Source organism: Limanda limanda, chromosome 13 (genome assembly GCF_963576545.1).
Source record: "Limanda limanda chromosome 13, fLimLim1.1, whole genome shotgun sequence".
In the NCBI taxonomy this organism is placed as follows: domain Eukaryota; kingdom Metazoa; phylum Chordata; class Actinopteri; order Pleuronectiformes; family Pleuronectidae; genus Limanda; species Limanda limanda.
Genome location: NC_083648.1, coordinates 22432338 through 22459638, shown reverse-complemented (window position 1 = coordinate 22459638; position 27301 = coordinate 22432338). Strand labels below are relative to the sequence as shown.

Sequence of the window (27301 nt, the reverse complement as noted above, 5' to 3'; positions counted from 1 at the left end):
GCCAGACAGGCTGCGTCGGCCTCAGTGGTTATTTATTGCGCTCCGTGTCCCTATGAGTCGATATTTATGTGAACTCTGTGCATCAGGTTACTAATGGAGATGATTTCTCAGCTGGCCTGGTTTGGCCAAGCGACACCGTTCACCGCAGTGCTCCAGTCGACCATGAGCTTGTTTTCCTCCACAGGACAAACCCATTCATTTTTTTTTTTTCATTCATTCATATTTTCCACTGTTTTTACTTTCATCATTCCTGCCTGGACCTCCAGCGGCCTCTGTGTGCTTTGGGTTAAAGCTGGAATGTGTCGGTTACGGTACAGATTACCCCGGGAGCGCCCTCGGACAGGAAGCAGCGGAGGACGGGCCAGGTTCTAGGTTCTGTCGACCACTGATGTCATTTCTGAATCAAGAGTGTGATTTATGGACTGCCGACAGTCGAGTGTATCTGACGGCTGATGTGCATCAACACTGAGAGTTCAGCTCACCTTCCTCCAGGCGCCTTGGCAGCTGCCGTTTCCCACACTGCGCCGCATTGCCTCGTTGCTGACGAGCCACTCGACTTGTGTGAGGGATGTGTGGACTGGGAGAGGTCGGCTTTGTACAAATAATTCGGATGCAGAGAAAAAAAACACGAGAGGTGCAGAAATGCAGGTGTTCAGTCTGTTTTGTTGCAGAGAAGAACATTCCACATACAGCAGACACCTTGTCAGACCAGGTCACAGGTGGTTCTCCTTTTTAAATCAGGGGGATCTTGATTCCATTATGTAAAGTAACAAATATTAATTTCAACCATATTGGAATGCATATTTTGCCTGTGAGCAATTTGCAGAACACTCCTGTGCACATGATGTATTTCTCTGATCTCAATACATGCACATGCAATATGGTGAAAGAGCGTTTTTCTCTCAGTTTTTTGTTGCAGGGTTTTGAATGATGATATTGCTTTTCTATCCACCCCATGACCAATTTGTGGAAGTGATAAAAGCTCACCCACATTAATCCGGTGTACTTCTTGTTCCAACAGGAAGGCCAGCCTCATCCTCTCCCAGCTAGAGGAGCTCTCCCCCTGGTGTAAGGGTCTTCTCCAGGAGCAGAAGATCGGCCTTCGTAGGATGTCCCTCAAATTCCTGTCCTGCCGCTACACCGACACCAAGGCTTTCGGGGTGAACTGGGCGGACATGGGCCAGGACATCCACAAGGCCTGCGACGAGCAGACGCTCACTGTCATGTATAACGACTACGGTGAGCCCAAGGAGCTGTAAAGGTGGGAGGGTTCAGTTTGGATGTGCACAGGAATCCAGGAGATCTGTCAAACCCAACAATGAAACAAATGAAATGCAGGTTTTACTCATATTTATATAAGATGTATGCAAAGATATGTGTTTTTAATGTGTCATAAGCAAATCCTAAACATGATATGAATGTTCTTTATTCTGTTAGACTTTACCAAATTATTGATCGATGTATTTAAAAGTCTAATCAGAGCTTCAGAGTAGAAGATGGGCAAATAATTTTTTCACTTAATCCATTCATCTTTGAAAGGATAAGAAAACGCAACGACTTCCTGCTGATGCTTCACATTAAAAACCTTTGTTTCAATTTCCTCTTCATCTCTAATTGGTCCTTGCTGCTTTAACACTGTCTGCATTAAAATGAAATATATGCTCTTTGTTATGCATCGAAATTGTGTGGACTTCAGAACCACTGGGAGTCTGAAAAAAGAAGTGAAGCAATCAAAGCTTTAACTGTGAAGCCCAGTAAAAGCTTAGACTCTGTATAGATATGAATATGGATATTATTCCATCAATAGATACATCATTAATTCACCCTGAAGGACATTTAGGCATCTGTAGCTTAAAATACATATATGGGTCAGGAAAAACACTCAAGAATTAAGAAAGTATACAAAAATGTGTCAATGGAGGCTGTGCAAAAAAATACAACTAAGAAACATAAAAAGAGGTTTACATTCGGTTTTGTTTTGCCATTGAATGCTGATATGAGTGGAACCTGACATGCATTCTCCTTCACTTTGTTTCTTTGCTGGATCAAACATTCTCCATCTTGAACCTTTGATACAGAGGGAGAAAATGTTTTGCTTTTTTACTCTTTGTTGAAATAACGTGACATTTACATTGTGTAGATTAGATCAGAGTAGATCTTTTTTTGGCATCTTCATTGTTGTAAAAAAAAAAGTTGGATGTGAGACATAAAGTCTTTAAAGGCAAGTTTTGATATCAAACTGATGGATAGTGATGCTGACTTCCTAAGGGCCCCACATCCACCTATACAGCCTGGATAGAGTTAGCTGCTTCTTGGACCTGTCTCATGATCTAACTCAGCACTTCTGTTTCTTTGATAATTTACATGAGTGATGGACCCAGAGAGGAAGGGATGCTGTAAAAGATTTTACAGTTTTAACTCATCGTAGCTGCGTCTTCACCTGTACATTCCAACCATTTGTTAAATATCTTAGGGGGTTCACAGCTTCTGGTGCTCGTCGTATGCGTTTCTTTTGAATAACTGCAACACGCAGGCTGAAAATCCATTTCAGATTGGTGCTTGAAGCTGTTTTCTTCTTTTTCGGCGTGTGCTGCTTTGTTGTGTGGGGTCATTAGGACATGAAGACGTGTGGTTTTCCATCACCACTTCCATTACAAATCGGGTCTTGTGTTTTTTGTCACAAACGCTAACTGGGAAACAAACTGTATATAAGCAATTGTAATGTTGAGACAGCGGGAACAAAACCAGTATTTTACAATGTTACCATGTTTCTATGACACCTTAGCAGTTTAGACTGAAAAGATGTGTAGATAACAGACAAGGGAGTTACTCTAGTAGTACAGACATTCAAAATAAACCAGGCGCTTTATTATTATTATTATTATTATTTTTATTATTATACGCTTTTATTGATATACCCCGCTGAATGTAGTATTGATTTGCATTTGTAAAGGAAGCTGTTGTGAAGTTAGGAGTTCTACTAAAGAACAGCTCACTGCATTATCTCTATACTTTTTTAATTTGTGAATAACAATTTAATTAATTTGCCAGTATTTCCCTTTTGAATTTTGCAGTTTTCACATCATAACTAATCCAACCAATGAACTCTACTATTAAAAGTGATGATTCTGTATTGAAACTGCAAAGTAAGTGTCTTAATGTTTTCACCTGCTTCTCTATGTTTAAACATGCGTTTACATTAGTTAGAAAGATCTTTTTGACATCTCCACTAATACTGTGTGTTTATTGTGAGTATATTAGTATTATTTGTTTAATTTCCCTCCATCTGTTATGTTTCTCTCTGTTGTTTTATTACTGTGCCGTAGCCATGTTGGAGATTAATGTCAAAGAAATGCAAACACGTATTAGCTGTTGATTTCTTTTAACAAACCTCATGTGAATACTAAAATAAAGGCTTGTAGATTTTTGTATAGGCAGTATGGTATTTCATAAAAGCGTTGCATTCTAGCACAGTACTGTGTTTTGAAGCAGGTGTTTTATATATGCCTGTTGTATAAACATGTACAACAGGTGGTGTTTTACAACAGTTACTTTATGTGTGCTTTAGTAGATACAATATTGTCCTGTAATATCTGCTGTGTAGCTTAGTCTTTGTAATCAGATCAATCCACCGATTCCAGTTTGAAAGTGAAGAGCTGTTTTTTTTCTTTCTCTCGTCTGATTGTGATCTAAAGATGCTCTTGACTGGATTTATTCGTTCTAAACTGTTATTGGTTTTTGAAAAGAGGAACATGATTTTATTTGATCTAACAAACTAGTAAAATGAACCAATAGAGTAGAACCGAACATGAAGTGATAAGATGGAGACCTCCTGACATTTGAGAGAAATTGAAAGCAACCCTCTACTATCTGCATGAAAATATTCTGTCTATACTGAATGTGGCATCATGACCTTAACTTTTTCACTTTGATCTTTGCTACTTCAAAGAACAATAAAGAATATATTATGGAATTTGGCTGTGTGTGTGACTCTTTTAAATCAGTTTTCTCTTGTCAGGTTTCCGAAGCAATCCTTTTATTTCACGTGAACATAAAATGTGAACACTCTAGTAGAAATGTTACTGAACTGTCCTGGTCCTCGCCCTCAACACGTGCCATGCTGGGAACTCACTCTTTAAAACTCACCTGGACAAAGATCCTGAGGTGACGTGTGTGAAGCTGTAATTTATGCCAGTTGGTCGTTCAATCCCCGGGACCACCAGTCTGCATTCTAAGTGTCCTTGGAAAAGATACTGCACAGCAAACTGCCCCCGACCGCTGTGCTGATAATGTATGAATTGTGTGTAATAGAAAAAGAGCTGCGTATGGAAGAATGCTGTATGAAAGAGTGCGTTAATGGGTGAATTCCACGTGTCCTGTAAAGTGCTTTGAGTTGTTAATAAGTCTTCATATACAAAAATTGGTTTTGAGTAATCCTGCTAACAGACAGATCACAAGTTGTGACCTTAGCAAATGTACCTAATGTACTTTTTGCTCTTTCAACTTTATGTTTAACGATTCTTCAACTTGATCCATGTTTGGATAGTACACAGTATCTAACCACACAGCAGTTGAGTCAGTGCTTTGGAAAGGAGGACCAAGTAGTAATAAGTCTTATCAAATATAATGTGTTGTTACATGTGATGAAGCATTATGTTCACAGTGACAATATGTCAGGATTCACAAGATGTTCGATCAGCGACAGCTCAGAGAAGTGTGGCGCTTACTGACTTCACAAGGTAAAGTTGAAGAAGTACAGTACCTCTGCACTTTCCAGGCTTTGGTATTTTTAGTTTAAAAGCCAGTGTTCACACACACACACACACACTCTCTCACACTCTCTCTCACACACACACACGACAAGTAATTTCCCTTGTCAATGAACATAAACTAACAAAGAACATTGTATGGATCGGTATAAAGTTGCTATTTATTTCATATCGAGTATAAAGAACAGTAAAATATCACAAATAACATGATTACACAGATACAATATTTGGACGAGGTACTTCAACATATATTTCTGAGAAAGGTGATGTCTGTGATTTGAACTTCACAACTGCAGCTGAAGACAAAATGAATCAGACTGGGTTTCCCAACAGTATGATCTCAGTGATTTGTGGAGCGTTGTGCGTTCTGTCTTGACACAATAATGTTCACACTCTGTGGCTTGTGTTTGACCCAGCTCATTTCCTATTTTCATATTTCCAAATCCAACATCGACGTCAGGGAGTGATGACACAACTCATCCAACAAGATTTTTTTTTTTTTTGTGAAAGCATTATATAAAATGTGCAAGCCCTGTGCACGTGTTGTGTGGTACAAACATGTTTGTGTTACTGGATTTGTGATATAAATAGAGTGTAGATAAAGTGTGATCTAGTAGATATGTTAGGTGATCCAAATATATTAGTCTGTACAGATATGTATCCTCTGACAGCTACATGTCAGGGGGAGCTGTTGTGGAGAGGGATCTGGTGAACGATGATAAAGATAAGATGTAATGCCAGTTTCAGGGAGGGGGTCTTTCTTTGTCAGTGATGAGAAGAGATCTACTTTTAACCAAATTTTTCGGTGTGTAGTGAAACAAAAATTTCACGTTGTTCAGTCTGTAATTTGGATTCAACGTGTTACTGAAACAATTCTATGCTCATTAGTCTTCTGTGATGCATTATTAGGCTACCATTAAATAAGAAATATTCAGACGTGTTGTAATATTATCAGCATAAGTTTTAAAACTATATGAATAAAGATGTAATTTAATGAGAAAACAATAATATTACAACAATAAAGAAAAAACTACATTCTTTGGCAAATAAGCAGCATTTCCGCTCCTTCAAGATTCAAGGTGTTCATTACTAATCCGATTTTTTCTCGTGAAACTATGAAACCACTTTGAACAGGTGCACATCGGTCGACCACTACCAAACATTTCCTCCTCCGCAAAAGAGGCCACCTCCTCCAAGTCTGTGTGGTTTTCAAAGTCCTGATGCTTATGATACTGTGATGCTGTTGAGCCAATAGATTAAGTATTTTGTTATATGTGCAACTTATACTGAAGTATAACATTGTCAACATTCCTTGTTTTAACGCAGACGACAGGTTGTTCTTCTGATATTCCTGCTCTCAAATGATGCACAGGCTAAAATGCCTTTATTCTCATAATATTACAACTTTTTAAAAATAGATCTCAGATCAATCTTTTCCCTGTAAGTGGCCCTAATACTTGGTCGTACTCTTCCAACTGGATGCTACAGTAAACACATTTAGTAGCAGGAGCTCCTTGTTGTAATGGCTGTGTATGTACTGAACATTTATCAGGCACATCCAGATCTTCTGCTCTCCTCGTCCCAGGGCTGTTCCAGTCCAGAAAAAAAGTTGAATACATTTACAACAGCGATTTGGTCGGGCTCCTGTTTTTCAAAACATCATTTTTTTCTGTTCTCACACTAATCCATCTGTGAGGATAACCCTTAACTTCTTAACGGGGAAAGGAAAACATTCAAATCCAAATGTCGATGTTTAAACTAACGTGACTCATATGTGATGCTTTTTATCACGTCAAATGAAAATAGCCTTTTACTGCATAAAGTCTAACTTCAATCACATTCTTCACATTGTAAAATGATAAAAAATGTATAATTTGACTGTTTGTTGTGGTGCACAGTCTGTGGTTTGACTGTATTTCACACAAGTTCAGCTTCTTTTATCCCTCCATCTCACTGCATTCCTCCTCCAGGTCCGTCTCCTCCTCCTCCTCCCGACTTCTTGGCTTTGCTCTTATTCTCCTCGGCGTTCAGATCACGGCAAGTGCAGTCATCCTGATTGCAGTCCGCCCCAAACTGAATGACCTATGAGTAAACAAGCACAACATTTAGTGCTCGGCTTCCCAGAGTCGCTACAGATCTTTCAATCTGCTGCTGGAACAAGCGGCTCAAACGCGATGGGACTTCTCAGGCCCGTCTAGCGCAGATTTAATGTTTGAACAAACTGACAAAAACAACATTGCATTTGGTCGGTTTCCCTGTTAGAGATGATCTGAGATCAATCTGATAAAATCCTGATTCTATTTCCAGTGGAATTAAAGAGGGACAGAAAGGAAAAGGAGTATGAAAACCAGCAGGGCAAAAGGAAATATTACATCAGGGCTTTCAACACAAGTAGAGTCACTAAAAAATGCACGAGTTGAGGAGGCTTCCCAAGCGTGTTGTTACATCTCAACTGTACCAAAGAGTGCAACCTTGAATGGCAAAAACAGACAATAAAAACTAAATTTGCTTGAAACTGCCGAGCAGCTAGAGAACAGTTTTGCGCTGAAAGCTAAGTACCGCTTAGTAACCTGAGAGTGGTCTTAGATTTGTTGTGTTTCCTCACAGTTTCAAAGAGAACTGCTACAGCCCCCTGGAGGCAGATAAAGTGCACGATGTCAAATGGTTCAACGTGGCCTCTGAATGGCGAGAAACCTTGAGGGGTCTGCGGGAGAAGGAGGGAGGACCGCACCGCCGTGGAGGTGAACGGATGAACACATGTTAAGAATCAACAACAAGAGGCTTCCAGCTCTTGTCTAGGAAGCGAGCCATCACCACAGGTTGCAAAATAAACTCTGGTGCCCCGCGAAGCAGTCTGTTGCAAGAAATGTAAACATTAGCTCCCGGAGAGACGGAGTGAGAGGAAGATTGAGAGAAAGGAAGGGAGAGGGAGAGAGCCGGGTGGGAGGCAGAGAAAGCAAAAAAAAGGATGACGGCAAGGGAGGTGAGAGTGAGAGTGGGAGGTAGCAGCTTGTCGATTGCGTGCGCTTTTCTTCACGGGCCCGGTGATGGTTTCACTGACGGCTCTGGACGGGCCACGAAAGGCCGAGCTTCACCTGAACTGTCCCATTTAAGATAAACTGATGCTTCCATTAAATGTTTCCTCAACAGCTTCATCTTGATTCAGTGACGCCTCCGATTCCTGCCAACAACGTTTGGAAGGGCAAAGCCTGTTGTTGCTTAAGCCCTGGAAACAAAAGTCTTTTGGCCGTTGGTGTTTGGATTAGTTGCCTCAATGCTGTTTACTGCAACCTTTTCACGATCAGAATTCATGTGGAAGAAACAGTTCAAAGTAATGAATTCAACCTTGCAACAATTAAAACATAAGAAAACATGGTTTAATAGTCTTTGCTGCTTTTACTACTTTGGCCCTTTGTCAGAAACCGACTCAAGTTCACAAATCAGAGGGAGGTTGTGTGTCTGTTCATCTTTTCCTCTGGACCTTTGCCCTGTTGACCAATGACTGGATTCACACCTGAATCATCTCTCGTCTCTCCTTCCCTCCTGTCACTGCTGCTAGTATCGCTGTAAATAAAACAAATGCTGTGTGGTCCTGTTTGACTCGTCCAGACCCAAACAGATATGAACTTTCATATAATGTGATGTAGTTCAGATTCGTGTGATTTATATTGCCAGGAAAAATCTCTGTAGTGGCCTAGATTCTTGCAGAATAATGTGAAAAGTCTTACTGGAATCAGCGTGTGTGTGTGTTTATAATGGTGAGAAACTGTGGCAAATTGACATGAAACGTCCCGACTCTCAACTTTTTCTTGCGTAGCGTCGGAGAAATTATGTAAAGTAGTTTATGGTGGGGTAAAGACCTGTAATTTCCTAACCCTGCATGCGTCAAACCACATAGAAACAGAGGGTACTGTAAACAACCCCTCCATCCACCCCCGGCATTACCGCCAGCCGCTCCATCACTCTGCTGGAGCCCGCGGTGGCACTCAGGATGCAGACTCTCGCCGCCGCTTAGTTCACTTCCTAAGAACGACCCCTGCACGCCCAGCAGCCGTTTTACAGTGGCCGAGTAAACTGCGGACCGTCAGACACCTCGCCGCTCCCCACCCGTGTACCCCCTACCGACCCATTCCCCCTGTAAAAGAGCAGTTAGTGGCAGTTTGGCAGCTCATTTATTATGACGGCAGCCACACACTCACTGACCTCCTCCGTTTAGGAAGGAGCTGCCAGTGAGTCATGGCGTGCCACGGACATGAAGGAGACAGCCGAGGCTCGGCCAACTGTAGGCCATAGGAGTTAATGGGCAGGGCCCCCTGAAGACGTGTCATGAGTAAGTGGCTGTACAGTAGCCAAATAGGGTATAGTAAGAAGGAGGTGGGGTGAGTTAATACCTAACTGTCCACATGGGAGAGACGTTTTACTGCAGGCAAAGAAAAATAGGAAAAAAGACGTGTTAATGCAAAAGCAGTTGAGGGAATGAGCGGCCTGGATTCCACAACTGGACCAACCCTCAGTAATATTCATACCATTACTCCGACCCACCCAGTATTTACATCAATCATTTAGAGAAATTGATGAAATGTGATATAGTTTCATCTTGTTGCGAGCACGAACAAGTTATTCCCTGGGAGAGTTCGTTCGGATTGTTAGAGACAAAGATATCCGACATATTTCTTAAACTGATAAGAGCTGCAATTTGGGTTATTGAAGTACAACATGATTAGATTAGATTAGATTATATGTATCACACTAAATATCTGTATCCTCTATGTCTTCTGAAGAAGCTCTTATGAGTGGGTTCTTTTGGGACCACCGCCAAAATAATAGAGTGGGATTTTTACTCTCATCTGGTGAAACTGTTATAAGCTGCTTTCAGACATGCACTGAGCTTGACATTGTCTGGAGTGGCTGGATGTGGGAGCACGAATGTCCGAGTGAGAGCCTCCGGGCATTTTCCAAAGTTTCTCCAGCCAAACCCGGATGATGTCTGAGTGAGCCCTTAGGAGAAAACAGCAGGAGATTATCCGAAGGACCCCCTGTGAGCGAGTGGGTGTGTTGATGAGGATTCTAACCCGCAAAAAAAAAAAAAAAGGACAAAAGAGAATCCAAACATCTCTGGATGAAAAAGAGAAGCCAATCACACAGACGACCTCTGCGAAGATGTCAAGAGAGTAATCGGTGATAAGAGCCGACACAAAAACACGTAATCCCCACAGCGGAATTTCACCTGAACGCTCAGGAGAATTTTGTGCATCTCTTGCTCCGTTGTGAAAGGCAAAATGTCTGAAAACGGCCAAAGTGCAATTGGGCAACATTACACGTTTGTATATTACCACCATATCCCAGTGTGTTCTCTGTCCTGAATCCTGACTAGTTCCCTCTGCAGTGGAGCTACCATTAATATGAGAGGTGAGAAAGTGTTTAGCAGCATGGGGTAGTGAAAACCTGCTTATTTACCCATTGGAGTGGAAAAGCCAGAGGGTACAAGTCTGCTCCGTTGTAAGTACAGATGGGGGAGACTAAATAGGTGCAGTTGTTAACAGGAGAGAGCGGAAAGCGGCAGGGATCTGTGTTTGTTTGTTTAGCAGAAATCTTTTGCGTAGCGGCACAGCGCTCGGGCCAAAAGAGACGGATTTCTACTACTGTAAACAGGAAGAATCTGGCTTTGGAAACCAGCTTTCAGCTTCTAAGCTTGGGCTTGATTGCAAGATATGGGGCTGAAGCAAGCCAAACAACACTTGACCACCAGTCAACAACAATGTGGATCGAAATCATAAGTTGTATTATGGGGTACTTGTGTTTTTATTATTAGAATCAAATGGAAAAGCATTATTTTCAATAAATGTTTTTACGCATCGACGAAATGATTGACTTTTTGTCGATGCGTAGAAACATAGCAGGCAGGAAAAGGAGTGCTGGAGATGTTTGTGTACCTTTCTAGTTGAGAGAGTGGACGGGCAGCAGTCCCCCCCGTCGTACTGGCAGTAGGCCCGGTTGTTGGTGGTGTCGCACCAGCCGTCCCCTCCAAAAGGCTGCACACAAGTTACAAACAAGAAACTGTCAGTGGTGTGAGGAATTGAGAAAATACACACTCACACAGAATGAAAGGCCAATAGAAGAAAAAAAAACACTCTCCCAGAAAACAGATTTTCAGTAAGTGGCATACATTTTGATTCAGTTATATTGTTTCATAGCAAATGCCAATGAAAAAAGAGTTTGTTATATGTTTGCAAGCAGCCTAAGGGATTTATTCAGCACGTGGTTCACATGAATTCACATTTCATGTGGTTCACACCAAAACTTCCCTAAACAAGGAGTTAGCGCTTTGAGCAGCTTGACACTTCTTGCTGCATTACACTGCTATGATAGCGACTGGACCACAATTATTGTCTGTTGCAAAACATAAAGAAAATTCCCCCACATGCATAAAAATTTGCTGACATGAATATTGTTATTAAAATTTGTATTAACAGATTCATGATTTCTTTGCATGCAATGTTGTTGCTGTGGAACATGTGACCCACCACTACGCTCAGCCTCTGTTGTGGACTTCAAGCCTGGGAAAGAAGTGCTCATTACTTCTGGTTATTTGTTTGTTTGTCTGCAGGATTATGCAAAAACACAGATTTCCACAGAACTTGGGATAAGGAATCCAATCCGATGAGATATATTGAGTCTGACCTTATAACCGTGTGATGTGTTGTAGACAAGGTAGAGGTAAAACCATCCAAGTTATCCAATGATCTACCAAATATCTCATTAGCTAAAGCTTGCATTAAAGGGGTCATTTGTTGAAGACATAGTATGATGTGTATGTTTATTTTATGGATAGCATAATCTAGAGCTAGGCGATATGACTTGAAATCAATATCAAGAAATATTTCAAACTTTTACCTCGATTACAATTAATGAACATTACGTGAATATTACGCCTGTGTCTTGTTTCTCACTCTTCACACATTTATTTAGGTAATTTATCAGTAGTGTCGGATCATGAATCAGGATCATTCTGGTCACTGTAACCCTGAGGTCCTGGCTGTGAAGGTCGGGTTACCTCTCATGGTGTGTGTGTGCTGGTGAACTGTGTGTGCCTAAACTGTTGAGCCAAATAAAACAAGCACACAACAAGTAAACTTCAGAACTGTTCAGCTCCTAAATTTTGATTAGTGATGTTTTTTAGGGGGGTAATTGGAGTGAGGAGGGAGGACATGCAACGGTGGGATCACTTTACTGAACCTTGTCCAGGTGTTGGCCTAACTCAGCAAAGCAACACAGGAAGGATGAGCCCATCTGATGGACCCAATGATGTATCAACAGATCTTCACCTCAAACCCCAGAGTAGGTAAGAACATGGTGAACATGGGGGACATTATCGTGCTTAGCCCTGAGTGGTTTATGTCAGAGGTGAATTCTACAATCGGTAGGAGTGAACTGATAAGCAACTGTACACATGAGACCTGCTGCACCTGTGGAGATGGCCTTTGTGAAAATTCGAGTTAAAACATATCTCATGGTGAAGACTGGAGTGGCACGCAAATTTGTGGAATTTAAGTTAAAGAGAATCTCAAGCAAGTCACAATGAAAGACTCTCTTTTTTTAAGTTTTCCACTAAACCTTGAGGGCTTTTCTGAAGTGCCAACAAAATGAAAATAAGTGCTGATTGCCAAAGATACTTTTGGCTTTCTATGGTGGGCTGATGGAGTCATTTCAAAGACGTAGGCCTCCACCTAACCTGCGCAGGGGGAGAGAACAGCTGCTGAGAAGATTTCTGCAGTTTTCTCCTCACTTCAAAGAACTCCCTACTTGACGAATCCCTTTGCCTTTCCCAACTAAACTGCCGTGGCATAAATAAATCTATTTAATCGTTCTGTTTCTGAGTAAATACTTTAGCAGCAATTGTACCAGATGCCTCACCCAAGTGACTATAGTATTTGGATCTCTGAAATACCTATAGTCTAAGACAGCCTTGCATAATACGCACTTGCTTAACCTGATGTCAAGTTTTATCGGAATTCTAAAATAATAGCTGAGCTTTATCGATGGTTTGATCTAGACTCTACGTGCAGATCTTTCCTGGCTGAGAAACGCAGACCCCACACTTTGCTAACATGAGGTTAATTTCCCAATCAGAGCTCATGCTGAGGTTAATTAGTATTTACATTTTCCTTCCAAGCAGCAGAAACCTTTGCCTCAACAGCAGCACACATACCAATGACGGGTGTTGAATTAGAAAGAGTTGGCTGTGCACCTTTGTCCCCTGTGGGTAATTCAAAGGTCAGCTGGTTTGTGTATTACCTTTATTCTGAAACATACAAAGCAGCAGAGTGAACCCCCCCACACCTTGTTGACATAAATATTCCGCCTCTTAGCTTTGGCATTTTTAGGGCAGCATGTGCTGCCATCAGCGACTGCCAAGCTCTTCATCGGAACATTATTAAATAAAGGTAAATAAATAAAGTGAGCGCTCTTCTGTCAAGCAGCGATATATTCATTTTTCACTTCCTACCAAGTATCATTCTTTTAATAGCCTACATTTTATCATCTCCCCCTTCTTTACCCAGTTCATCCCTCAGAAAACAGCTAGGGGAGTGGGAGGTTAGTCTCTTAACTCCTAGTGACTTAATGTGTTTTTCCTCTTGACAGGAGAGATAGTTCAGTGAGTTCAAGGGAGGTCTGCACATATCCTACATGTATCTGTGTGTGTGTGTGTGTGTGTATGTGGTCAATTAGAAGTGTTATAAGAAGTAAAAACTGTGTCTTTAAGAGTACATATATATATTTATTGTGTGAGAGCATGAAGACAGTAAGAGGACAAGCTCTGGGAGCAAGGTTATAGCTGTATTTGACTTTACTACTTTCTGTGGAAACCAGCTTAATGAACGGTTATGGTTTCCAATGTAGTTAGCTTCAGTTGTGAGCGCAGGAATATGAGTTGAAGGTTCTGGGCTGTGTTAGCCATTGAACCTCATCTTCCATGGAAGAAGGGAAGGCAGATGTATCCAGATGAAGTTCAGAGTAGAACTGCAAAATAGTCCCAGTGGGAAACCTATTGACTAACTCCCTCTGGAAGTATTCCAGGAAATTCCAACATGAAGATTCAAGGAAGACTTGAGGGAAGACCTACAGCATGCCGGTCCACATGCCGGTGAGATAATATCTCCAGAGTATCATACAAACAGGGTGGGATTCTCCTGGAAGATGTGGTTAGGGCAACATAAGTTTAGCCCCTTCTGTTTAGTCTGTTGCTAACACAAAGTGAACCTGGATAAATTATTAGAATGGATGGTTGGATGGGTGGAGATACATTCATCCAAATCATTCAACGAAATTTACCATCTTGAGGTTGTATGCCAATGCAACCAGTCAAGTTGCAGTTCTTTCATATCCATCCAGACTCATAAAGTATAAGGATGAAGACCAAATGGATCTATTTAAGGATTGAAATGTCATTTGGATTTCCTGAGTTATGTGAGCTGTGAGGTCACAGTGACCTTGATCTGTGCCCACCAAAGTCGAATTAGTTCATCCTTGAGCCGAAGTCAACATTTGTGCCAGATGTCAAAACATTCTGTCCAGATGTTAGTGATACATCTCATGGACAGGAATGGGACAGCATGAAGTCACATAGACCTTACCCTTTGACCAGCAAAATCTGGTCTGTGCCAATGTTGAAGAAATTGTCTCAAGGTGTTCCCTAGATAGAGAGTGCAGGAGAATGGGACGAACAGAGAACTCTAAAACATTATGCCTTTGGCCATGGGTGTCGCCTGAGCTGTCACAGAAAATTAGTGTGAGTATTGTGTGATTCTGTTCTCTATGTCTGTTTGTGTGTCCGTCATGCAAATGTCCTGTCTCCATCTGAGCTAGCACAAAGAACAGAGAGTGCCAAATGACTACATGCTAATTTTCAAAAAAAGACAAAAAACAATATTTCATTATGTTGTTGAATGTCATCTGACTAAAGTATTTATCATTATCTGTCTGCCTTTTGTCTGCAGTTAAACATTTGATTAAATTTCCATCATACTATTTGTCTTCAATTTAACAAGTACAGCATGTCTTCAGAGTAAACTAGAAGAACTTGCTGTGTATCCCAAACAATATTTTTTGGCAAAAGTCTTGTTTTTCAAATTTAATAACAGCAGGTGATGACAGACATTCAGCCAGTTTGAGTGTGTCAGATGTGTGTGACAGGCTAGAATCAGATCTGCTCCCCTGCACCATTCAAACAGTTCAAATAGATCTTCTTCGTCCAAATGCCTCATATGAAGTGATGCATGAGTCAATGAGTTTAATTGGCTCGCTGTCACACTCTTATCACATTTTTGTTCTTACTGCTCCAGCAAACATTTTCATAATGCTGCGAAAACAAGATATCACGGTTAGAAAGACACAGCAGGTGATGCTGTTTTTTACAACTCTAAAGTTTAAAAAAAAAACGGAATAGTTCAGCCTGACAATTGAACCATGATTTGTTGCTAAGAGGTCTAAGCAGTACTGTACACTTTTTGTCAAATTGGTTTTAAAGAAAGAGGGAAAGGAGAGGCAGAGAAAGTGAGAGAAAAGAAAGAAAGGGAAAGAGAGGTAGCAATGGCATCTGGATGAGATCTGGCAAAGCGCACATGCAGCACATGTGGTCCAGTATAATTTACAGTGTTGTCATGGAGGAGCGAGTTATACGCAACTGTTTTGCCTAGCAACATTCACGGGAAGGTGGAAGGGGAAAATGTAGTGCTGGCAGGTAGGAAGAATATTTTAATACCATGAGACATCAACAGTTTATGTGTTCCATCAGTAGTTCCAGCCTTTGCTGAACCCAACAAATGAATGCCAACTAAAAACGGTCTAGGTTTATGATGTTAGAGGATTGACTGTCACTGCTGAAATATTACTGAGCCGGGATGGACGTTATATTGCTGATTAAACTAACCTTCATTTATGACACAGACTGCCGAGCACACAAAATTCTATGAAGTCGAACACGCACTACAGCGGCCCCTAAAGCCTGCAATATTTATTATAATTCTCAATACAAAGGTCTTGACCATTTTTAATACTCCTGTTATTACTTGGTTCAGAGGTGGTGATCAGAGCAATGGAGAGTATATATAGAGAGTTGTGCAAAGAATCTCACTGATAAATGTGTCACCTAAACACACATCACAATGATTTTCTTTTTTCTTTTATCTTGGAGATAGTTGTTTAACAGACTAATCATAACTTTTCTGGGAGCTCTTAACATCAACATCGTATAGCCTCCATCAGTGGAGTGTTGTTGTAGCAGCGATGTGTCCAAAGAGTATGTTTGAGGGGGGGATGATCTCCCCATAATACACGACCATCTCAGGTCAACCGCTCAAGTTAAAGCAAGTGATCAAACAATAAAATAAGATTATTTAGTTAAGATTTAATTCACCCCCAGGGGACTATTAACATCAGAATACTCCACGGAATTTTCAGTTAGTTTCAATCTTTTGTTTTAAACGTATTATTATTATTATTATTATTATATCACTAGTAAGAAGGAAATTATGACCTGGGAAGGGTGTTTTATGAATATTCTTCCCAAACTGCAAGAAATCTAACAGGTAATAATGTGGATATTTTGCTCTTTACCCAAGTGTTGGATGAGCAGAAATAAAGTTGTCATATAAGGGGAGTTTTTACCATCCTGTCGTCAAATTAAAAGCAGTAGAAATGCAAGATCTCTCTGTTGCCTTGTTCCAACATTACATTTTGATTTGATGCTCTCAGGGTGTTATTCTCTTGGATATAACTGATTGGGCAAAATTTTCCAAGAGCACAAATGTATACATACTGTATAGTGAGGGAATTAGAGACACAGTTTTGAAACAATAGAAGTGTGATTGATAAAGATCTAGGTTTGTCATGTTTCATGATTAAGACCAGAGAAGAGAGCGAGAGTTTTTTAGGGGCTTTTCTTCTGTACTTATATATATAAATCGCTTCTCTATCATTCATTCATAACATTTACACATTCCACATCTGTCGCCGTCTTGCCCAAGGCCTGAAGGGCACACGCAGTCTGGAGGATCAAATAACTGAACTTTCTAATTTAGGGACATCTGAGCCACAGATGCCCCACTTAAAAATATACACCTTATACACTGATGATACCAAACTGAACAGCTAAACTTTACTCCTGAAAGTATCATGCTGGTTTTTCCAATAAAAATTAAATCTACATGCATTTTCATCGCAAGTGCTTGTTTAGTTCCCGCGAAATGTAACATTGTTAACTTATCAATAAACAGAAAAGGGTATCCTGCTCTCTCAAGAGTTCTCGCTCGGTAGACTGTTTTCAAACTAGGCAGAATGATTTAAAAGCCTTGTGTCAGCCTGAGTGATTAATCTAAATATAACATAATCCAGTGATTAATTTATTTCCCTTTATCAGATAATCCATTAGTGTTGGCAGACATAACAACGTTTGGCAACGCTAGGATCCCTGAAAAAAACCTTCTTTGGACCTATTTGAAAAGGATTCTTTTGAAGATCTAAATGTGGGGATATCAATTTCTGCTCGAGATTTGTCATCATGATATGTGAAGCACATTGCACACCGGCTCTGGTATCTCGAATAGTGATGACAACAGGGATACAACATGAATTGCTTCACGTTTAATATTGTTGGAGAAGTCTGACAAGGGCAGCGGATTTAATGTGGTTATGCCCAGAAATGGTGTAATTATTTCAAGGATTAAGTATTCTCTATCTCAGAGTTAATAAAACAGCTTTGATAATACGGGACGACAGCCAAACTGAGATCCTCCTGACCTCATGCGCATACTAGACAAGTTACGTGAGAAGATATTATCCTTACACCTATTGTTTGTGAAAAAGAAGACACCGGTTGGTTAGGCAAGGTGTGTTTTCAAAAAGTGCCTTGTTGCTCAGTTGAATGGATACCAAAGGACAACATTTGCCATGTTCCATTATACCTGAGTCGAAATTTGCCACTGGAATCAGACAGAATTCCGATTCCGTTCGGAGGAACCTCACAACCCCGAACAGGATGGCTGCTTTGAGTAACAACAGTAAGTGAAATATCTAGCATAGAAGAAGCATCAAACACTTTACTCATGCTATTCACTGTGAATGATACAAAACACTGCTGATTTATTCATCTCCAGGATTCAGCAGGCAATACCCTTCCCAAACCTGCAACCCCCTACAGACCAAATTACCTCCTGACCCCCCAATGCAGTCCAAGACTGATAACACTGGATGTGGATGGACTTTGTTGGCCTTCACAATATCCTCCATGGATAAGTGACAAGAAAGCACATTGGGGGAAATATACTCCTGTGTCTGATGCTGGGCTGCTTGGCTCGTTTGACACCTACCTCACATGACAGGATGCAATGGATGTGTTGAGGGTCAGGGTACCACTTCATCATCCCTGTACAGACAATGCTCTGGAAAACAAAGCACATAACAACAGTTGATTCATACAGTCGTATAAGATTGATGACCATGGTGTTTGCCATGGAAAACAATATAAAAAAGGGACCACTTGAGGCAGACGTTAGTTTAGGATTTGGAATGGATGGACAATTATGCTCTTGAAGTAACAAAATCATAGCATTCTGGTTCAAGATTTGTGAAGAAATGCCTACTTTGTAAACCCTGTGAACCTTATGCTTGATGAGACTGGTCTAAGAAGGATTTTCGATTTCACCTTTATGCTAAAATATCCTCCAGAGCAGCTACTATAGGATCTAGTGGTGAGATTGTCTTACCACTTCTTCTCAATGTTTATTGTTTAATTCAGTGAAAAGGAGTGATTGTGGCTCGAATCTAAAGAAGCAGGATAAGCTGATGGGAATCTGATTAACCAGAATGAAGAGAAGACATTACATTGTTGCAGAAGTGGGGATAGCCTTGGTTAAACGTCAGTCAGGTTAGCCAGCTCAGCTAGTTAACCTTTTAAATATGCTATGCATGCTGAAACAGGCAGTTTTTGTACTTGGGTTGATTGTGAATGTATCCCTGCAGCTAAATGGCAGCATCTAAAGGTTGATGAATACCCACTGGGCAGTAGTTAGCCACCTAGTACTTATATTTTGAGAGGTTCCGAATATTTTCTTCAAATGGTTATTTACAACCTACCACCTCCACCTCGCCCTACAATATTTCAGAATATAATCAACCTTCCTTTTTGACACGGTCCCACAGAGTGAAGCCTCATGAGGGTGGATGTTTTGCTTGGATTTGAGGCTGTTTAACAGCCTCAAATTAAAAATTTTCTTCTTGATTATGTCGGGTTCTCTTTCTAGGTACTTGGTATGTGTTAATGAACATAAGTCAAGATCATAACAATGGCTGACTCATATAGCAATACTAAGATTGTATCTGATTTGCTGTTGTTGCTACATCTTTCCACACTGCATTGTTTTACATGCCCAAATGTATTGATTACATTAATAACATCAGACCAGACCAGACTTTGGCTAACATGGAAATGTGATGTCAGGTTTCAATAGCTACAAACAACATTAACAGTATTGTAAGCAGCATGTTTACAACTTATATAAACGGTGCCCCTCGTATGCTTACCATTAAGTATCTTGATGACAAAACAATATATTAAGTTCCTAATTCTGTAGAGTGTCTATAGTGGCAGGCACATTTTTTCCCAATAATACACTAGCATCTAGAAAAATAATGTCTAAAATAATGAATTTGTTCTGTACAGATATCCTGTTGCTTCCGAAGACCTATCCAGGGCAAAATTCAATCCTGTGCTGCCTTTTGTTGTTTATTGTGGAAGAAAAAGAATAGTTTTATTTAAAAAAAATTGTATTTTTAAAAGGCGGTGAGCCGATTGACTAACAAATATTGACAGAGAAAGTGGATCCTCCCTTGTGATTTCCTGTGCCTGACCCATCGAGGGAGACCTGATTCTGAAGTATTTGAGATAAGACAATGCCTCAATATGGCGCAAGTAACCAGACCTGCATCCAACTATTTGAACTTGGCAGGGGCGGCTTAACAGGCTGGCCGGCCAACTGACCACCCAAAAGAAAGACGAAACTGGAGCAGCGTGGGCGACAGCATTAAAGTAGAAGCGATTCCTGAGATATGATATTGGGTAACTTGAACGACCTTTAAAGCAGCATTCTTACATAGCCCTCAAATCTGGCATCCCTACAAGTTTGTCCACGGTGACCTGTGAACGCCGTGCGTGAGAGATTAATTCCTAAAAGGCTTTGACGTCAACTGGGACCTTTACGCTTGATATCTGCTTGAGATTTCCAGTAATACGAAAACACTTTAGTGATAACAAATGCACTCACGTACACACGAGGTGGATCTTGTTGTATGATAGTGTGTGATAATCTGGGGCAGCAGAGAATTGAAGATGTTTTCCGAGTAAACTCTAAAAGACTGTCTTGCAAGTAGTTAAGTCAAAGAGTTTCTCATTTTTATTCTTTAAATTAAGTATTTTGGATTGCTCAGTTTTTATGTTGAATGTCTTCTTTATGTTTCTTGGGAGCATGTTGGAAAGGGATTTTCACGTTAAGATGTTCTGGGATTTATTTTGGCATTAATGAGGCAAGAAATATTGTATTGAGGAGGTTTTAGCTCTTTTGCTAATATATACGGTAAAAATTTGCTTTGTTTTTTATATGTTAAAGGAGTTGGTCGTGTCTCCTAAACTGTGAGTGAACTTCACATTGTGTGAGTCAGGCTGGAGCAGTAGCTCAGTTTACTCCATGTTGTTGTTGAGACCTCCAGATGTTTGGATGCATCATTCAATCCAATGGGTGTTTTTGTGTAAAAATCTCACCACTGTTTGTGAACGGATCAACTTTCATTGCGCTCTGGCCTGGTCGCATGGCAGCGAGCAAACAAAACAATAACTGTTTCATAAAAACCTGCCAAGAATTTGCAAATGGTAGCAGAACCACAATCGCTGTCTCAGTTGTGGTTGTTTAAACCAATCGAACCATCTCATTTTTCACCACACCATGCTTCATCATGCAGCATGAAACAGTTTAGAAACAGGTGCAGACAGATCTGCAAGCTGATAAGTAACAACCCTTCTCTGAGCTCTGAATTTTTACTGAACTGAGTCAGATGGACATTCAAGTTTTTAAACCTTTTTTTTCAAGACTAACACTGCATTTAGAATTGCACTTTCGCTGCCAAAGGTGGATATTGTTGATTTTAGGATATATCAGCGAAGACAAAGTGACATGACACCCCTTAACGTGATGTGACACCCTGTGGCACCCCGCCCCACCTCACCTGGACTCTGCTGGGCAGCATCCAGTGCTTTAGTGAGTCAGCTGTAGTGCCATTGGGCAAAACCACTGGGTCACGCAGATCCATGTCCAGAGCCATAATACATGTTCCGTAGCACACGGCACCTGCAAGGAAAGGGAAGAAAATGTTTAAATCAGATAACACTTACCTCTTACCCTGATTAGCATCTGTTAAAAATGTTCATGTGCAAACATTGAGGAAAAAAACAGACCACATAACTTTGGGCTATATGGTCATCTGTGGTCTACACTCTTGGTAACCAAGAGGGGATTGTTCGTTTGTGTTTGTGTGTACTTATATATTAGTGAGGACCATTTTCAGCATAAACTTTACAGAGTGAGGACTTTTCTTGTCAAAGTAGGGATATTTTGCTTATCCTCACTTTTTCAAAGTTGAGGGTTAAGACTTGCTTATAGGGTTAGAACTAGGTTAGGGTTACGCATTTAGGTAACAGGAATACATTACGCCAGTTAGTGTCCTCACTAAGATAGAGGTACAAGAATGTCTGTGTGTGCTCTTGTACAGCTGTCTTTGTGAGGACATCTTACGGAGTGAGGACATTTTGGCTGGTCCTCACTTTGTAAGCCCCTTTAATGGACTGTTTGGGAGTTAAGACTTGGTTTTAGGGTTAGGGTTAGAATGAGCTTAGGTTTGGTTAAGGTAAATGGTATTGTATTTATATAGTGCTTGTCTTGATGACCACTCAAAGCACTTTACAGTACAGTTTTACATTAACCCATTCACACACACATTCACAGTTCTTTATTATTCTATGGGGGGCAATTCAGGATTCAGCATCTTGCCCAAGGACACTTCGGCATGCAGATGGGTCAGACAGGGGATCGAACTGCCGACCTTCAGGTTGGAGGACGACCACTCTACCCCTCAGCCACAGCCGCCCCGTTAAGGGTGATGGTTAGAATGTGGGGTTAGGTAATGCATTATGCAAATTAGTGTCCTCACCAAGATAGCTGTACAAACGTGTACGTTTGTGTGTGTGTATGCTTTTACCATATTCTAACAATTACCTGAAAAACTCACTCTTTACGTAAAAATATATTTTTGTCTTTTAGCCAGTGTGTGATGTCAGTATTTATTCCATTTTAAGAAGCCAAACCACTATACCATTTAATGCTAAACAAATGTTATTCATAAATGAGAAGTGATTCATGATCAAACCTGGACTTCAAATACAGACAATGGCTCTGGACCTCCTGCAGCATTATAATTGAGCGGAGGTTGTTTATTTCTGTATATTTGCTTTGGGTCAGTACAGTAGGAGGCATACAAAGGTCTCACTTTATTTATACAGTCCAGCACACTGAGAGTGAGAGATGGATTTATTTGCTTCTGGTTTTGGATCCGCATCAAAATACACAAGATAGACAGTCATGGGATATGTCCACTAGAGGACACAGCGGTGTGCTGCGATTGGGCAGTTACACTTGATTATCACCATCAGTTTTATGTGTTTCTACACATATTTAGACTGTCACACCTAATGTACTGTGAATTTACTGTGAATGACTGAAATCTAGATCAAAGAATGCTGTCAAATATGTGTATTTGGTGTGAGAAAATGAGAATAATATGTAAATGTTGACAAAATATGCTCTACAGCCATGACTGTTTTGAGCCTTGAGTAACGAGACAAGCCAGAGATCAGCAGGCTACTGTGTATGGCTTTACTTTGTTTGACAGAGAAAAGCAAATATAATCAGGGCTGTTTATTTGATGGATTAAAACTCTTGTTCCAGAAAGAAGTTTGTGCTCACCAACATCCATCCCCTGGTCACAGCTGTACTCCACAGAGTTGAGATGGGGAGGAGGGGCGCAGGATCCCTGGAGCCTGGAGCACATGGTGAACTCAGCTGTCCACTCACCGTCCTTTGTGCAGCGAATCTCAATCTGGAAGCAAATACGAATTCTACAATTTTGGTTTTGGTCATCAAGGGACTATGCAGTTTACACTCACTTTTGCTACACTGTCTCTCCACAACTCCACAAAAATCGGTTACAATGGGATAACACCTTTGAGCAGTTACATGGAGAGATATAAAGCTCCCCACACAGATAGGCATTGACAGAAATTGTTGTTGTAAATTGATGATGTGAAATTAATAATTTACTTGTTTGTACCTATGTTTAATGACATTGGTCACATGAAGGACAGTAAATAATTGTGCCTACGTTTTTAACACACACGGCCCATATTTTACACCTTTCAGGGAATTAATTTGAGGTATTGGTACCCCTAAGATGATATATATCATTGGTTCAAAGCCGAAAAAACTGCTCCAATGTGTATTTCCATGTCCTCTCTTCCGCCTCTCTCTAGAGCTGCAGACAGAACAGGCTGTCTTCGTCTGCCTCTTGAGTCCCTCCTCTGATTGGCTGACTGCACTTTAAGTGACCTGCGACCCATCACCGGTCTCATTTTGGCGCATTCTCTCTGGTAAACACAGCTGAAAGTGACGTTGGTATGTTTGTGTGCCGCCACATATTTCCAGTCAGTTACAACAGGATGTTTCTGAAAAATAAGTAACATCGTCCAACAAGGCGTTTCGATAACATATTTCTTATAATGGACTGAGGCAAAATGTCCACTGAGCAACTGTTTTGATACTTTGAGGGTACTTCAAGTAATCACATATAGTTAAAGCCCAGAAAATGTATTTCACACAATATGGGCCCTTTCAGTGGCTTCTATAGGCACCATGAAATTCAAATCGTAGTTCTCCAGGGACTTCATAAAAAACATATTTCTATGTATTTTACAATTTCAGTCAATGTAGACATTTTCTCACATGGACAATGCTTGTTTATACCAAAGAAAATGTGTCCTCTTGAATTTGGGCCTTGTGTCAGTGAAGCTTGACTGCAGCTAAAGCCGCGGCTGCTATGAAGATTAATAATTAGATACACATTTAGACTTTTGCTTCTTTTTTAGTTCATCATGACCAAGATTATTGGCACAGGGTACGGGGAATCGGAGTGTCTAAGGACGATTTCACACCTAAAAGACGGGACCATGGTCCGTCCATTGTTCATTAGTTTTGGTTTCACCTTGCCATTCAAGGATCACTTTTGTATGACATTTGTTCTTCCTGTTGTCATCACCTACGAGGGCTGCATCCACCTATATTTGACATTGAGTGGTGCCTCTGATGTCGGCGTAATGTAAATTCCGTTATTGACAACTTTTGGAATAAAGTGCATAAACAAAAGTAGTCTTTCCATTTAAATGGAGTAAATGAACAAACCCGTTTCCTTTGTTAGTTCTGTTGCTTGTGTAATATCATATTACTACCAGTAAAATTAACATTCAAACATTATGTCATCTTAGGAAAAGACTACAAGCAAAGGTAAGCAGCTTGCGTTTATTTCTCGTCTTCAAAAATGCTGCCTTAACCTCCTACAACTGGTCCAAAAGTCCAAACAACCCAAAAGTGTATTTACATTGCCAATGAACCAAACCATGCAACCTCTTTTCGTTGAATGAAATTTTACTCTTTTGGTCTGAGGCACCATTCACACATGATATTATGTGTAGGTGTGATAGTCTCAGACTGCAAAACTTCTATTTGACCTGATAATAGACAGCATCTGAAAGTCTTACATTTTCTGTTGAGTCCGGGCACTGCAGGGTGCAGAGGGTGTCATAGAACAGGCTATTGGTGCAGGTGTACATGCCCTGGAATACGTCAGGTAGGGCTGGGCAGGATATTGGCTCACAACTGGTTTCCTCCCACTGACCTCCCTTATGACACTCCAACTTGAAGTACTTCCTAAAGATAACATGAACAAATACATACATCTCTCAATTATTTGTATTCCTGGCAATACAATGTTTATCAAAGTGCATTTTCTTGATTTTTTTCCCTTTTTCTCTCAAACCACTTGCACTTTTTCTCCTTAGCTACTCGTCTGTCCCATTTCACTTTTACAGTTTCAATAAAAAAAAAAAGGATGAAGCAGAGGACCGCCCATTCTACAGTAACAATGATCTCCACTGTGATGCAAGTGGTGTGTAAATGCAGCAGTATGTGTTCATATATAAATTTACATGGGTACCCATGTCAAAGGTAAAAAGCAAAAAGCTAATTTAAAGCTCTCAAAAAGCTGCTTTCGTCCACTTTGACATGATAAAGTTTATAAAGCAACACGGGTTATTACCATGTTTACACACATAAGCGACAGCATTAGTCGTAAAGTTTCCCAGCTGCATGTGGATTTTACATAAAAATATTTTATGCCATTTTACATGGAAATATAATGTAATACAAAACTATAAAATGTATATTCTTCCTGGCCTCATATGATAGTTAAACTAAGCCTATTAAGCCATTTCATATTCTGGCAAGTGAAGAAGCAAGGAACAAATATACATACATGGAGCATAACTCAAGAATTGATTACTAGTAATTCAGACTGAAAAGCTGACTCTCCTATTATTATACCCTCATCTCATTAACAACAGCTACGTTCAGTTCAGTAATGAGCTGTTACCCAATGAATACAACTGGCAAAGTAGTGACGAGGCCCAGTTAGCAGTGGTGCATGTTTTATTGGACCCTAATGTCAGCTTGTTCCGAGGCAGAATGTTGTTTTGCAGACGATGAACTTTCGACTGCAGCCATTGATATTTAAAAACTTGCATCTGGGGTCTCGGTGTTCATGTGATTCACTGTTATACTGTTGCATAAAACATCTGAATCGAAGGTCGTAATTTTATTAGCAGTGCGTACTGAGAATCTAGTAAAATAAAGGAAAAGTTGGAATTTCCTGCATTACGCAGGGAGGCATGTGTGATAGTAAACTGCATTTTCTTTGCTCTGCTGTCTACGCAGACTTAGTATTACTAGTTTGTTTATGTACAATCTATGGTGCTGGGTTAAATTTAAATACTTGTGTTCATCCTATATGGTTTAACCGGCACAATATTCAGACCCAAGTTCACACTTTTTCTAAATAAAAGCTCTGTAATTCAGCTTGATATAAAGCAGAGCAGCAGCAAAACAAACATGCTTTTACTTTGAAAAGAAATTGCCAAACAAGAACTGATTCTGTGAATGTGTGAAGACGATAACTCAAGACAATAACGAGTTTCGAGATATGCATTCCGCATTCAGACTGACAGAATGACAAGCAGACATTTGTGGAATTTGTAGGTCGATATAAAGGCAGTCCTTAAACCTAAATACATGGTTACAGTGTATTTTTCTTGCAGTCATTATATGTCCTTTTACGTGAGAGTAATAAGCCTGGAATCATTCATATCATCGATAACTAAAGGTGTCAGTCAGAACACAGAGCCCACTGAAAAGAAACTGCTTAAATATGAGTGATGCTATTTGAGGCTACCTCAGCAAACCCTGGCATCAGCAGTTGGCAGCTCACCTCTGAGTCTTCTTTTGGAGGCTCCCTGTTACATAGAAGCCTGGATTACATTTGTAACGGCAGACGGAGCCAACGTCATGACCTGAGGTCTGACAGTCGGCTGTTAGCAGCTTGGAATTGGGTATGTTTGGGACCTCAGGACACTCGATCTTGCAGTAGGCCTCTGGGAAAGACCACAGTCCGTCCTCCAAACACACCAGCCTGTCACTGTCACCTGGGGAGGGAGACAGATGGGGAAGTACAGTCGGGACAGAGACAGTGTTATAACTACAGTACTCTAATGCAGAAAGACATAGGTCAAACCTGCATTAACATTTGAACCACACTCATCAGTGAATGATGAGGTTGATGATGATTGGAAAATAGAAAAAGCAACTTGACTAGTTACTTTGACTAGTACTTTGCTATATTCTATGATTTTTCACAATTCATTCTTCTGGAGCATTTTGACAGTCAATGTAACTCCATATTGAACTAGACACTAGACTATGTAATTTTTGCCAAACAGTGTCCTACTATTACACAATGTGGCAATTTCTGGATAAAGGTACATTTATTTATCCTTTCTTGACATGTTTTTTAATGATTTAATTCCCAAGAAACCAATAAAGTGGAGTGGACTAGCAGGAAACGACATTGCAGATTTGTTAACTTCCTGATTTCTTCTGCATTAAAACCCTTGACATGGTTACCTGTGAGAGTGTAGCCATAGCAGAGGTAGAGGGCAGTCATAAACTCAGCAAATAGATGCATTAATGTCAGTCACAAATTAATACGTTTAGTGAGCATCACCCTCTGAGCTCATGATCATACCAAATGAAGTGAGGCTGGAGCAGCAA

General features: G+C 40.4%; 2 protein-coding genes across 2 annotated transcripts in view; one reads left to right on the top strand and one right to left on the bottom strand.

The window, feature by feature from the left end:
• Positions 1-1259, top strand: part of astn1 (astrotactin 1) — a 406706-nt gene extending 405447 nt beyond the window's left edge. Inside the window, exon 25 of the mRNA XM_061084738.1 lies at positions 1022-1259. Coding sequence (XP_060940721.1) covers positions 1022-1259 — 238 coding nt within the window. The remainder of the gene's footprint in view (positions 1-1021) is intronic.
• Positions 1260-6719: 5460 nt separating this feature from the next.
• pappa2 (pappalysin 2) overlaps positions 6720-27301 on the bottom strand; it is a 65498-nt gene continuing 44916 nt past the window's right edge. The window contains exons 21-27 of the mRNA XM_061084832.1: positions 26463-26676; positions 24682-24850; positions 22838-22970; positions 21045-21166; positions 18137-18208; positions 10703-10801; positions 6720-6851 (exon numbers count right to left, since the gene is read on the bottom strand). Coding sequence (XP_060940815.1) covers positions 6720-6851; positions 10703-10801; positions 18137-18208; positions 21045-21166; positions 22838-22970; positions 24682-24850; positions 26463-26676 — 941 coding nt within the window. The remainder of the gene's footprint in view (positions 6852-10702; positions 10802-18136; positions 18209-21044; positions 21167-22837; positions 22971-24681; positions 24851-26462; positions 26677-27301) is intronic.